The sequence below is a fragment of the Branchiostoma floridae genome, chromosome 6 (assembly GCF_000003815.2).
Source record: "Branchiostoma floridae strain S238N-H82 chromosome 6, Bfl_VNyyK, whole genome shotgun sequence".
Classification (NCBI taxonomy): domain Eukaryota; kingdom Metazoa; phylum Chordata; class Leptocardii; order Amphioxiformes; family Branchiostomatidae; genus Branchiostoma; species Branchiostoma floridae.
In genome coordinates, this window is record NC_049984.1 from 15,500,372 (window position 1) to 15,514,988 (window position 14,617).

The 14,617-nt window shown below is 45.5% G+C and overlaps 2 protein-coding genes across 2 annotated transcripts in view; both read left to right on the top strand.

The window, feature by feature from the left end:
* The window catches only part of LOC118418132 (IgGFc-binding protein-like), a 37,858-nt gene extending 33,672 nt beyond the window's left edge, over positions 1 to 4,186 (top strand). Inside the window, exons 78-88 of the mRNA XM_035823965.1 lie at positions 109 to 365; positions 486 to 763; positions 970 to 1,241; positions 1,366 to 1,565; positions 1,777 to 1,936; positions 2,060 to 2,316; positions 2,437 to 2,714; positions 2,919 to 3,190; positions 3,315 to 3,514; positions 3,639 to 3,795; positions 3,909 to 4,186. Coding sequence (XP_035679858.1) covers positions 109 to 365; positions 486 to 763; positions 970 to 1,241; positions 1,366 to 1,565; positions 1,777 to 1,936; positions 2,060 to 2,316; positions 2,437 to 2,714; positions 2,919 to 3,190; positions 3,315 to 3,514; positions 3,639 to 3,795; positions 3,909 to 4,186 — 2,609 coding nt within the window. The remainder of the gene's footprint in view (positions 1 to 108; positions 366 to 485; positions 764 to 969; positions 1,242 to 1,365; positions 1,566 to 1,776; positions 1,937 to 2,059; positions 2,317 to 2,436; positions 2,715 to 2,918; positions 3,191 to 3,314; positions 3,515 to 3,638; positions 3,796 to 3,908) is intronic.
* A 107-nt stretch (positions 4,187 to 4,293) lies between these two features.
* The window catches only part of LOC118418133, a 12,721-nt gene continuing 2,397 nt past the window's right edge, over positions 4,294 to 14,617 (top strand). The window contains exons 1-10 of the mRNA XM_035823966.1: positions 4,294 to 4,580; positions 5,012 to 5,283; positions 9,711 to 9,904; positions 10,361 to 10,517; positions 10,976 to 11,326; positions 11,676 to 11,941; positions 12,102 to 12,208; positions 12,726 to 12,867; positions 13,427 to 13,629; positions 14,131 to 14,612. Coding sequence (XP_035679859.1) covers positions 4,294 to 4,580; positions 5,012 to 5,283; positions 9,711 to 9,904; positions 10,361 to 10,517; positions 10,976 to 11,326; positions 11,676 to 11,941; positions 12,102 to 12,208; positions 12,726 to 12,867; positions 13,427 to 13,629; positions 14,131 to 14,612 — 2,461 coding nt within the window. The remainder of the gene's footprint in view (positions 4,581 to 5,011; positions 5,284 to 9,710; positions 9,905 to 10,360; positions 10,518 to 10,975; positions 11,327 to 11,675; positions 11,942 to 12,101; positions 12,209 to 12,725; positions 12,868 to 13,426; positions 13,630 to 14,130; positions 14,613 to 14,617) is intronic.

Here is a 14,617-nt window from a genome sequence, read left to right on the forward strand (position 1 = left end):
AGACTTCTTTGCAAAAGTTCAGACCTTGATCCTCTGATCTATCTGTTGCAGTTGTAATCAGTGACGAGATGCCCAACTTTTGCTTTCTTCCTTCCTCTCGTGCAATAGAACGTGGCCCAGTCGAAGCCATTTGCGTCAGCTGGGGCGATCCTCACTACATCACCTTTGACGGAAAGAACATGAATTTCATGGGCGCATGCACCTACATTCTCAGCAAGGCCAGCCGACAGAACGACCAACTTCCAGCCTTTGAGATTCAGGCTACCAACGACAGAAGAGGCTCCGACCGTGTATCTTACACAGATAGCGCACTCATCAACATCTATCAGCATACTGTGATCTTGGGACAAGGGCGCATTGTGACGGTAAGTACTCTTACACATCGCATTTGGCACTTCTTTTCTCTTGGTAAGGTCTCTGTTTCTTAGGAAGACCGTGTTGTTTACTTGGCTAAATAAAGTTCCCCCCTCTCGTGGTCTCTGCAGCTGAACGGCCTGCAGGTCACTCCTCCGGTCAACTTGGCACAAGGCATCAACATACAATTGAGTGGACCCAACGTCGTGCTCAGCACTACCTTTGGACTCAGGGTGTCCTTCGACGGAAACCATCGTCTAGAAGTCGTGGTACCACCAACCTACTTCAACACTACACAGGGCATTTGTGGCAACTTCAACGGCGACAAAGCCGATGACATGCTCAAGTCGGACGGAATCATGGCTATCGATGCCAACGAATGGGGCAATAGCTGGAAGACCAACACAAGGTAAGCATTGCGCTCCACCTTTTGGAGGTACGATGCCGTCGCGTCTGTAGGGCAGAGTATGTAGATAAGTTTAGAGAAGTGTCTCCTTGCGTCTCTGCAGCAGCAGGCTCGATGAGCGCTAGACGAAATCGACCAATCAATTCTTTGTATGTACATGTACGAAAGTTGGGTTGATATATTCTCACGTCGTGACCATTGTGTTCCAGCTGTCCTGACGAGGTTCAAATCGTCACGCCTGACTGTGAGCCAGGGCTACAAACCATCATCGAGAGCAACGAACGGTGCGGCAAGATCATGGAAGACTTCCAGGCTTGTCACAGCTGGGTTGATCCACAAGCCTACTATGAAGCCTGCGTCTTCGACGTCTGCGAGTACCAAGGCAGTCTGGAAATGCTCTGTCAGACCTTGGAGGCCTACGTGCAAGCATGTGCCGAACAGGGACTAGACTTGGGCAATTGGAGAACACCAACAGTATGCCGTAAGTAGACAAAGTTGACGCCACGGCTTTACATGTTCTGTTATCTTCTACGTTTTCCGTCCATCATGTCGCCATTGCAAGAGGTCAATTGATTGATTCCGATTTTCTTCGCTTTATCCATCAGCGCTGGCATGTCCAATAAACAGTCACTACACCAGCTGTGCAAGTGCCTGTCCGGCTACCTGCACCGATGTGGCGGCACCAAACCAGTGTAATCATCCTTGTAAGGAGGCCTGTGAATGTGACCTTGGCTTCGTCCTTAGCGGTGAAGTCTGCGTTCCGCAGGAGCAGTGTGGTTGTCTGAAGGACGGCATCTACTACCCGGTCAGTTCTCCCTATGTTTCTTTAATCGCTTTTTCAATCGAGAGTATGCAATGCGTGGTCTTCTGCAAGACCTCTGCAAATTCACTGCATCTTTTGAGGTAGAAATCGCTAGCCGATGGATAAGAAAACAGATATAGTTACAGCTGCTAAAAAGAGTGACGAGGTGTCTGGGCGAGTTACCGATGACAGAACATGTGTCTTTGTCTTGCAGTTGGGCGCCGAATGGAGCGAGGCCAACGGTCAGACTTGTAGCTGTCGTGGACAGAATGATATCAGCTGTCAACAAGTGGTCTGCGAAGATGGCTTCTTCTGGAACTTGGAAGACGGCACCTGGGACTGTCGCTGTCTACCTGATAGAGATTGTGATGGTGGTGGGTACTAATTTTAGACTTCTTTGCTAGATTTCAAATCTAAAGTATTAACCCACTCTATTGTAGTTGTAATCCGTGATGAGATGTCTTACTCTTTGTATCTCCTTTCGTCTCATGCGACAGAGCGTGGCCCAGTCGAAGCCATTTGCGTCAGCTGGGGCGATCCTCACTACCTCACCTTTGACGGAAAGAACTTGAACTACCAGGGTGCGTGCACCTACATCCTCAGCAAGGCCAGTCGACAGAACGACCAACTTCCAGCCTTTGAGATTCAGGCTACCAACGACAGAAGAGGCTCCGACCGTGTATCTTACACAGACAGCGCACGCATCAACATCTATCAACATAGTGTGGTCTTGGGACAAGGGCGCGCCGTGACGGTAAGTAATCCTGCACATCGCCTTTAGAACTTCTTTCACCTTCAAAGAGATCCGTTTATTGGAGAGCCTGTGCTAATTACTTGGTCAACTTAAGGTTTCCCCTTCTCTTGGTCTCTGCAGCTGAACGGCCTGCAGGTCACTCCTCCGGTCAACTTGGCGCAAGGCATCAACATACAATTGAGTGGACCCAATGTCGTGCTCAGCACTACCTTTGGACTCAGAGTGTCCTTCGACGGAAACCATCGCCTAGAAGTCGTGGTACCACCAACCTACTTCAACACTACACAGGGCATCTGTGGCAACTTCAACGGCGACCAAACCGATGACATGCTCAAGTCGGACGGAAGCATGGCTATCGATGCCGTCGAGTGGGGCAATAGCTGGAAGACCAACACAAGGTGGGTATTAAGCTCTTCTTTTGGGGAGACACGATGCAGTCTTAAAGGCAAGCACATAGTATAAGGCTGGGTGCAGAGAAGTGAGCCTTTTGCAGAAGGAGGTTTGGCCTCGCAGATCGCTAGAGCACAAAGGTGACAAAGTCATTCTCTCTACTTAGGACAATCGTGTTTACATATCCTTACGTTGTGACGATTGTTTTCCAGCTGCCCTGACGAGGTTGTAGACGTCGTGCCTGACTGTGACTCTGGGCTACAAACTATCATCGAGAGCGACCAACGGTGTGGCAAGATCATGGAAGACTTCCAGGCTTGTCACAGCTGGGTTGATCCACAAGCTTACTATGATGCCTGTGTTTACGACGTCTGCGAGTACCAAGGCAGTCTGGAAATTCTCTGTCAGACCTTGGAGGCTTACGTGCAAGCATGCGCCGAACAGGGAGTAGACTTGGGCGATTGGAGAACACCAACAATATGCCGTAAGTAGACAAAGAGTTGAGACTAAGACTATGGATGTTCGGTATTTTCTACTTTTTCGTCCATCATGTCACCATTGCTAGATGTCCATTAATTGATTCTAACACTCTTTGCTTTATCCATCAGCGCTGGCATGCCCAATAAACAGTCACTACACCACCTGTGCAAGTGCCTGCCCGGCTACCTGCACCGACGTGGCGGCACCAAACCAGTGCAACCATCCTTGTAAGGAGGCGTGTGAATGTGACCTTGGCTTTGTCCTCAGCGGTGAAGTCTGCGTCCCATATGAGCAATGCGGTTGTGTGAAGGATGGATTCTATCATCCAGTAAGCCTATTTATCTAGATAAGAAATTACGTTATTTTTTTTGCCATTTTGCCACTCATGCTTGTGTTATTCTATTAAAAAAATTAGGAAAGAACTGGATTAAAGCACTACTTATTGTTTGCAGGTTGGAGAAGAATGGGGCGATGTGAATGGCGAGGTCTGTACTTGCCGTGGCAAGGATGACATCCAGTGTCAAGACGTCACTTGTGATGAGGGATTCTTCTGGTCCTTACAGGACGGCCGATGGGATTGTTACTGCTTGCCTGACAGGAATTGTACTGGTGGGTACCTTTGCTAATGTACTTGCTAATGTTAGACTCTTCAACATTCTGAATTTTTTCGTAGGCAGATTTTTACAATAGTGAAGAACAAATTTGTGTTATATATTTTTCAGAAGATGAAACCTTAGTGGAGGAAGGCATTTGCGTCAGCTGGGGCGATCCTCACTACTTAACCTTCGACGGAAGGAACTTGAACTACCAGGGTGCATGTACGTACATACTTGCCAGGGCTGAGCAACAGACGGATGTCCTTCCAGCCTTTGAGATTCAGGCTACCAACGACAGAAGAGGCTCCGACCGTGTATCATACACAGACAGCGCACGCATAACCGTCTTCAGACATACTGTGATCTTGGGACAATCAAGAGTTGTGACGGTAAATGTGCTTTAATATTTTGTCCATTTTGTATAATGAATTCCATGGATCCATATAATTTACCTGAATCAGATATGGGTAGATAGCCATTTTACTGACGGTTTACTTCTCTTGTAAACAATATGCAGCTTGACGGTCTTCATGCCACACCACCGATCAACTTGGCAGCAGGCATCAACGTGAAGCTTATTGGAACCAACGTCGTGCTCAGCACTTTTTTTGGCCTCAAGGTGTCCTTCGACGGAAACCATCGCCTAGAGATCGTCGTACCACCTGGGTACCTCAACACTACACAGGGCTTGTGTGGCAACTTCAACGGCGTTCTCGCTGATGACATGCTCAAGCCTAATGGCACCATGGCCAGTACGGTGGTTGAGTTAGGAAACAGCTGGAAGGTGGAGGATGAAAAGTAAGTACTTCCGTTGTGGTGGCAAATAGAACTTGTTAATAGAACTCGGTGGCAAATAGAGCTTTAGCATAGTAACACCATGCGCACTGCTAATTATCCGTGTTATAGGGGCTAAGCAGCAGCAGGAGCAGTAAGATAGTAGTAGAAGTAGTATAAGTCGTAGAAGAATTAGTAGTAGTCGTAGCAGCAGCAGCAGTAATAGTAGTAGCAGTAGCAGTAGAAGTAGAAGTAGTACTAGTAGAAGTAGCAGTGGTGTAGTAGCAGCAGCAGCAGAAGTAGTACTAGTAGAAGTAGCAGTGGTGTAGTAGTAGCAGCAGCAGAAGTAGTAGTAGTAGTAGCAGTAAAAGAAAAAGAAGAAGTGGACATTTTTATTTGACAAAGGTACAATTGGCTGGCCTTTTTTGACCTAGTGGTGTACATGCATTTTCCAGCTGTCCCGATGAAGTGGAAACCGTCGACCCTATCTGCGAACCAGACCTACAAGCCATCGTCCAGGGCGACCAATGGTGCGGCATCATCCAGACCGACTTCCAGGCTTGTCACGGCGTGGTGAACTCGACTCAGTTTTACGAAAGCTGCGTCTATGACGTCTGCGCGTACGACGGCGATGTCGGGCGACTCTGTGAGAACGTAGAGGCCTACGTCGCATCCTGTAATGCGTTCGGAATCACGTTTGACTCTTGGAGGAACGAATCCTTCTGTCGTAAGTGCATTTTCCGTTGCATTGTTCTTCATGTCTTTTCCATGACATTTGAGTATGTAAAAGTGTACATTGATATCCGATTGTTGCATGTTAATTGTTCCTGTTAGTGATCTTCAATATCATAATACAATGTCATGGTGCACATAAGCGCGTACGTACGTCCCAAGCACGTCTTGTATATGGATGACGGCAGTGACAATTTGGTGAAATCCGCAAACTCCTATGTCTAGAAGGCAAATTTAAATTTCCTTACCTCTCTAAAGACTGGTCGTCTTCTCTTTTACCTAGAGTAACCTAGTCAAACATAATCCTACTTTTTCGTTAGAGTTACACTCAGAAAGGACATACAATTCTCTTTGTAAGTACTCTTATAATTCTTTTTGTAAGTCCTTCTGTGGAAGACTATCCCATTATTCACAGTCATTATATGACATAAAAGATAATGCAAGGAGACGTTGGAAATAAATGTTACGGTGTAACAAGGGTTGGGTCATTATCATCGTTTATGTCGGTCATCCATCAGCCGTACATATATCGACGATGTCATTTAAGGGACAAATGGTCAATTGCGTTCTACAATGAGTGTAGAAGTCATATTATGGACGGCAAGGCAAGTGTACGTCTATACAGTATGGCCATTCTGGGTCCCAAAATATTCTTGGTAATGGTGTGAATGAGAGATTGCATGTTAAAGAAGTAGTCTCCACTGCTATACCCTTTGTTTTATTATGGCAACAGTTGATGAAAGGGAATGTCAAATTGCTGTGCAAGTAAGACTATCTTAGAATCTCAAGGCCAGGCACTTAGGGCAATTCCTATCATTATAAATGCGGTCTTGAGTTGTTCGGGCACCCAAATGTTGAATTGATAAGCCATAAACTCATGACCCAAGCACATAGTTATTTCTAATCGTTGTCGTGTGAAAGAAACGCCCTTTGCACCTATCGGCACACCCTGTCGCTTGATAAACCCACATTCTTCTTCTGCCAAGGTGCCAATTTCTGTCACATCTTTACACCATGATTGGTTTATGCATGTATCTTAATGAGTCCTTTCGTGTCAAGAAAGCTTTTATACCCATTCTCTGACGTAGACTTGAACACGAACGCATTGACCCTTTGCGCCACCCTAGACCACACATTCTTTACAAGACACACTGGCGGTTTTAAGGGGACACGTCAACAGTAAGGCGGTGTCGCTGTAGGCACAACCCAAAGTCAACACATGTCCTCTTTTGTTGTAAGTTCAGCAAATACAGTACGTAGGCCGCTTTAATAAGGGCCCGCCCATGTTTGCTCTAGAAAGCACATTTATCATGTGTCAACTAACCCCTTAGTGGGGGTACGCCCAAGACACTTGTCCGCGCTTCACAAGCGCTTTCTCGGGGACTTGGTTCGGTTGTGTTGCGGTGGGATAAGCGGACTACCAAACGGGACTTTGTTGAGGTCATAGCGGAGAAAAAAAGAGGGGGCGCCGAGTGGAATGGCTCCCCGCCTCGAGAGGTTTCTGCCGCTCCTTCTCGCTATCGCCGTTTCCAGGTTTTCTCCTTGCGCCGCGGGTGAGTTGTGTGCTATGTTAGTTAGTACATGCAGTATGCGCGCCGCCGTGTCGACTAAGAATAAACAACCTTTATCTCCGACCGATTTTTTTCAACCACGAGGCAGCAGCAGAATGAAAAATATTCATGAGTAATGTGACTATTTTATGGGTCGATTTGAGACGATTTTCTGGTATGTAAATCAAATGGAGACCAGTCTTAAACGACACATGTAAATTTGCGCGCACATTATTATTCGTACAAGTTTATCACTTGTGATTCAACCTACATCAGACCTATCGACATGCAGTAAAGGAAAATACGTAAGCTATAGCGTATATAACATGTTCATTATGTACAACTTTGTAGGTTTTATAGAAGAAGTTGACTTACCTTGTGACGAATGTGGGTCGCATTATTCTTCATTTCCCTACGCTTGTCTCAAAAGGGTCTTGTCTTCTAAACGTAGTACAGAGAGCAATTTTGTAAAGGGACATTTTGACTCCCATCCAATAGAGGCAGGCAACAACATAGGTATTCTATATCTATAACATTTGACATGACCGAAGCTATGCATGCATGCAAGAGTTACTTTATTTTCACCACAAATGTTTGCTTGGGAGTGAATGGTGACCCGTCATAAAAGTAAAAGTTGAAGTAGATAAACAGTAGCTTTGTAGTTGTAAACACAAATAGGTCACAAGTAGGTCGCCGTGAGACTGTCCAATGGAATTTTGTAAAGCATGCATGTAAATCTTAGATCGCCTATCAGTTTTACAACAAAATGCCTTAGCGAAAATGCTAAAAGCTTAATGTTTACTGTAAATGTATCGCTGTCACGGCAGGATCGCTAGTAAACCATCAACGTACTGTAAACTTCAACCATAGGGTCTGGCTAGGTGTCAAAATCTAGGACTTTTACAGTCCTCACTTGGCTCTGATTCTGATTTCGTCTTCTGACTAGCCTGCACGTTTTCGGGTCTTGAAAACATCTGATTAGCCGCTACTAAATGAGAAGATGTACTTTCGTTGTCTACAGATCTGCATTCTTAGATAAACACAAGCATGTCATGGGCCAATTCATTTGTTTACCCTTTCTTCTTCTTTGTATACATCTGTGACCGATGCATGCGGTGGCGGCCTTCGACGTTAACTTGGCTTTTTGTGCAGCGACCTTGATAGTGACGGTGACACAATTCTCCAAGCAGAGGTTAGGTCTCGAAGATAGTAGTCGTCGGTTTTTTAAAGGATCACTTCACCCGACAACTACTATCTCCGCGACCCAACCTCTGCTTGGAGAATAGGCGACACAACCATATTCTTAGAAGTCGCGTTTAAAGGGACGGTCACATATTTCGCAAAATTGTCGCACGATTGTCGATCTCTTGTCATAATACATCTGGTGTATTATTTGCAGCCGCCGCCAGTAGGTACCCATTTTTTTTTTAAAGTAATGAGGCTGATTCAAGTGCTCGAGGCACCTCATCGAACACGGGACCCCTGTTTTACGTCCCTTCCGAGAGACGAATGCGTAAATACTTGGTCGGGCTATGTACGGCATCCAGTCTTCCTAAGTAGTAAGTTCATTGGTGGCCTTCCATCCAAGTACTGACCGGAATATCTTAAAGGCTGTCTTGGATCCTTATCAGCTGCTGGTTCTATCACAGCCTGCTTGAAAATTCTATGACATCAACAAGACCGTACGACGGCCTACGACGAATGTAACGCAGAACCATAGGAATTGGGTCATCGGCGACCGGGCACCAGCCTTAACATTACTAACATGTCGTAAAACCAGTGTTTCTATAATATCGACTTAACCCTCACGGCATCATTGGCTTCAGTTTGTCCCTCAGTTTGTCACTATGTCAGTGTGTTTTGTTTTTTTTTGTTTTTTTTTCACAATAATCTTGATAGCGTTATCTTTGGCGAAGGAACTACACCGAAACACTCAGCCCAGCGTTTTTAAAACTTTGAAAGTAAACTTTGAAGAGTATAAACTAAACATAATTTTCATAATAAAAGTTGCAGGCGTACGTCCTTAGCTGTATCTGCAAAATCAATGTTTAACTCTGATAACGATCATCTACAGTCATGGGAACGGGATTATATAATTTCATAATCATAGATTACAACCGAAGATATGGAATTAACAGTGACACATGTCGCCCCCCTCCCCCAGTTGACTTTGAAATACGAAATGAAATGTGCCCCATCCCTTAGACCATTGTGGCTCACCTTCGCTTCCTTAGCACCCAACTGAGTCCGTGTGTATACTTGGGTATGTGGGGCCGCTTCGCCTTCTTTCGATCGTGCTTGGGAGGGCGACCATGGCGTTGGACAAAGTTCCCGCTCATTTTCCATGTGCCTCGGCGATGTAAACAAACTTGGGCTATACCACTTTGATACAGGGGTGGCTATACCACTTGCATACAGGGGTGTCTTCTTTTATGATTTTATATATTGCAAATTTCAGTCAAAGGCATTCGTCACTGTTTCTGCGACCTTTTGCTGTAGAAGATGGACTTTTTGCTTATCTTTCCATTAATGCGAGTTTTCACAGATGTTGTGAACACCGTGTAAGAAGGCCTACGTCAGATTTTACCAAACCGGGGCCCGACCGGGCAGCTTTCGGGAACGAAAAGTAGTATAACTATACAAGACGTATTGAGAATATCCGTTGGTATAATTTGTGGATATTTCCATGTATACCTTTCAATTATTTGTTTCCAGAAACAGCCCGGCCGGGCCACGGTTTGGAAATGTGACCTACTAGCATTACTAATTTGCCCCACAGGACTTTGACGACGCCTGATATCATTCATCATCTACCAGATTAGGGGAAAAAATTCTTGCAAGTTGCATTGATTCTCATTACTCTTTTCTGCAGCTCTCAGCTGTGGTCCCAACAGCCACTACACCAACTGCACCACAGCCTGTCCAGCTACTTGCACCAACCTCAACCCTGTGTGCACCCAGCCATGTGTGGAAGGGTGCGAGTGTGACGCCGGCTACATCCTCAGCGGGGAGAAGTGCGTACAGTACGAGGACTGTGGATGCTCTGACGGCTTTGGCTACCATCCGGTATGTAATACGTCTTAAATCTCACTTTTCCTCTTTGACTATAGCATGTGTAAATCGCTTACAAACTGGGCGGAATGGGACATCTTTATGAGAGAGTCTGATACCATACGTTTAGGCATGATGTTTTGATTTCCCCGTCAATAAGAAAGCCGTCTTATCCTTCGGTCACAATTGCGCCGGCGGTGCCCGTCGAGGGTATACCTCTTCGGCTTACCTCTCGGTGTTCTGATGGCTAATACATAGTGTCTACTAATACAGCATTGTATTTATAGCCGGGCCCCGGTTTGATTTTAGTTCTGAGTTTGAAAAAAAAACACGAAACGTCCAGAGCCCGATCGGGCCCAAATGTAGCCACAGAGTCGTTGATGTTGTACACCGGACGAGAAGGAAATTTAAGGAAGAAACGAATATATAAATCTTCAACCTCATCATCTTCCCAATGGTTTCTTCTTACAGCAAGGAGAAGAATGGGGAGATGGTAACCAGCAGAGGTGCCGCTGTGTGGGTCGGGATCAGATAGTCTGTGAGTCGGCAGTCTGTCACAACGGCCAGATCTGGAGCATCGAGAATGGCGAGTACGGCTGCCACTGCGTGCCAGGATCCAAGTGCACAGGTAAGACTTATGATCTATATCTGCTAGCATTCTTCGCAGACTTCACTGGCTTCTATCTTATGAGAGGGGCGATTCACGAATTTCATCATGGACTAAGATTCTCTATCTAATAGATGTCGGGCCGAGCTGCAGAAAGGGTTTCCGTGCGAAAACTCCCTCTCATGGCATGAGAGAAAGCAAGCACTGAAAATCGCGAAAAATAAACCTGGTGTTTGCTAGCAATATGCAGCTTTTTAGCAAAAATCATGCTTCCTACATGTGGTAAAGGCAAATCATAAACTCAAACCGTATGCTACCGTCACTCAGTCATCCGAACTTTAAATTGTCGCTCACCATTATTTTCCATATCAAGTTTAACATTGCAGCCATGACAACGTTGTAAGTTGCACCTCGATCTACCACATCGGGACAAAGTATTTCATTTTTTTCCGACTTAAATCTGTGCTTTTTCCATCCAGCTACGTGTGGAGACATCCGTGACGACTTCATGTCAGGATCCGTGTCGTCTCCGCTGTACCCCAGTCCTTACCCGGCAGACCAAGACTGCATGTGGATCATCAACCCCCCACCTGGTCTCATCCTCCACATCACCGTCACGTACCTGGACCTGGAGGCACAGCTGGACTACGTGCTGATTGGATGGGGCACAGACCCCGGATGTGTGACCTTCCTGACCGGCCACCACAACCCACAACCTGTGCTACCGATAATCGTCAGCGAAGAAGCATCACAAGTCTGGATCGTCTTCCACAGCGACGCTACGGTCCAGGGTACAGGCTTCAACTTGGACATCCAGGCTGTACATTCAAGTAAGTCTCAATGACTTGTAGAGTTGCATATTATCCACGAAAAAAGGAATACTATAGCCAAGGAGGTTGAAAGAGCTTTTTCAACCTCCTTGCTATAGCATATACTTCATATTCTTACGATTCCATCCCTGGACCTTGCGCACTAGAAATACCAAAAGCGGACTGCCTACTACTATCAATACAATGTACATATTATACAAGTTGACAGATTGTCAATGAGTTGCTCTTTTCCGAACATACTGTTCAGAAAACAACTATCAACTTGAAATGATTATGTTCATGCATAGCCTCCTTTATTTATCATATTGTCCGCACTAACGGATCCATTCCTTTTTTCATTCCATTCAAGACGTAACAATACCAGTGCCAGTTACTCCAGAGCAAATATGGACATCTTCACCTGTCACTCAAGATCAGTCACCCGTTACTGACGAGGAGATGTGGACATCTGTTGCGGTTACAACAGAGGAAGTTCCAACAAATAGACCAAGGCCGCCAACGAACAAACCCACTACACCACCCAAACCCACCACGCCACCAAAGCCTACATCTCCACCCGGACCTATGGAACAAGGCGGTGTTGTCGTCACTTTGGAAGAGGCCACTGAGGGATTGGTAAGTCCTTTGCTAAATAAACGCTAAATGTTGAAAGCATCACCATGGTTATCGTTGGTCACTTTCTATACATTATAACATCGATATCAGGATGCTTATTGTGTACATATATCTATAGTGTAATAGATATTACATTATTTATATTTCAATAATATTTCAGGTGAACTTCACGGCGTTGCAAATCGCTATTGCTGAGATACTTAACGAGTTCTGTGCCCAAGAAGGCAATGACTGTGAGCTTCCAGAAAACAACACTCAGTCTTTCAGGTAACTCAGACTTTCATACCTTTTGCCGATAATGCAGATGAAAAAGCTATTCGACCAGAACATGAAACGCATGACAAATAACGAAATGTTAATCTTAGAGGCTCCGGATATAGGCTATAACGATTGTAGAATTTGATATGAACATACCTTCTTACAGAACAATATGCTCCGATGCTTTGTAACAGAAGACCATAACTACCAGAGATATCGTCAGCGGTAGATACTTTAAAGCTTCGAAGCTACCATCCTTTCACTTCTAGTAGCACCATTAATGACAACTAACGAAATGTTAAACTTAATTTCTAAAAGGATCCGAATGATTCCGAAGATAGTCCATAACGATTGTAGACTTTGAGAAGAACATACCTTCTTACAGAACAACATGTACAGATGCTATGTAACAAAAGAAAAATATGTCATATTGTCAGCGGTAGATACTTTAAAGCTTAGAAGCCATCATCCTTTCACCTCAAATAGCACCCTTAATGTTTTCTACCTTCTCTCTATTCTTACTTAGACCACAAGACGTTGTTATTGGAGAAATTACCGAGACACCAGACGGTGTCGATGTACAACTGTATGTGGAGACACCGTTCGACAACGCCACTACGTCTGTTATACCTGCTCAGAATCTTGAGGCCGCGATCTTAGACAACCAGGTATATACATAGCCATAAAGCCGTACTTTGCAATTGATGCAAAGACAACAAAGAAGCATTGGACCGGCTTCGTATTACATCTGCGATAGAATTCGATCGAAGTTAGCTATGTACCTCTGGTTTTCATTACTGACCACTTGTTAGCATACTCTTAATCTTTTTACTTAGTAATACATTATCTCGGTTGTACATATTCATAACAAGATCCCTTTCCCGTCTTGCCGTTTTATGTTATTGGTTCATATACCTGTCACTGGTGACTTTGATGTAAACCGGATACTTGAGCACAGTACCACTGCGTATTATGTTTATCTGTGTATAAACTAATATTGTAATAAAAAAACAAACGATAAAGACTCGAGAGCAAACTCGAGTTGTAAACCTTACACAACTCTGACGGAATTGGCGATTAAAACTTAACAATGATATTTACTCGCGGACAGGCCTTTGGTCGGAAGAGATGGGCAAAGACAATGGTGATAGCTGCCTAGTATGCAGCACGGAAGCATTGTACTCAATGTATAACTAATGCATTTCCCCATTGCTAACTGCATTACAGCTGGATTTGGAAGCGTCCTTGGGTACTGGGATACAAGTGGAACAGGTGGGCAACCAAGGACCAGAGGAGGTACCTAGGGAAACTGATGAAGCGCCGGCCATGGAGACCTGGGAGATCGCTCTGGTCACCGTCACAAGCGCTGCTGGTGTCTTCTTCATCGGTGTGACCATACACGCCATCAAGGTGGAAACGGGAAAGTACGCGTATGTTCCTTTTTCTTGACCAACGTTGCATTTGCTGCATCAAATGCATGCCACTGCTTTGTTAGCTGATAACAGAAAGCTTCGGTCACAATTGCGCTGGTGCCCGTCGAGGGTGTACCTCTTGAGGGTACCTTTTGATGTTCTGACCGGTCATACACGGCGTCCACTAGTAATTGTTGCCGGGTCCCGAGTTGATTTTAATTCTGGCATGCCACTGCTTTGTTAGCTGATAACACACTGCGTGTCTAAACTATTCTCGCCAACCGATTAGAAAATACCTTTGCGTGCGTACAGGTGAGATTCGAGAATCAGAAAGTAAAACTGGAGATTTGTACTAAATTGCAGACTGAAGTAGTGATCGTTTATTTCGCATTCTTGGAAAATGTGTAACCATAGCCCCCAGTTATTGATGCAGTTTAACGTTTCTACGACATTTACATGTATGCAGTCAGTTGCTCAGTGGTAAAAGAAACTGACCATACTGTTATTCTGTTCACCCAGGCTTACATCAGCTGCTTTGGGATCAGCAACAAACCTGGTTGATGTGGAGATGGGAACGAACGGAGACATTCATTTTAACAACCCGGCATATCAAGGGGGCCCGGACAGTTTTGGCGGACAGAATCCTATAGACTGTAATGGAGGGACTAACCCTCCCATAACAGAGCCCACTCGACCGGTGACCAACCCCGACCCTGGTCCTTCAGGGCCGGACCCAACTGAATGTGGCCCAATCAACCCAGGCGTAGGTCCCATCCGACCAGACGTTATCCGACCAGACCCCGTGCGACCAGACCCTATTTGTCCAGAGCCTGAGAGACCAGACCCTGAGCCCGATTGCGGTCCCGACCCACGACCACCCACCCCATCAAACAGTTGCAATGGTGGTTCACGACCTGGCTCACGACCAGGCAGTCCAGGTGGAAGCCACGGAAGTGGATCTCGCCCAGGCTCCCGTCCCGGTTCCCGACCAGGCAGTCCAGGTGGC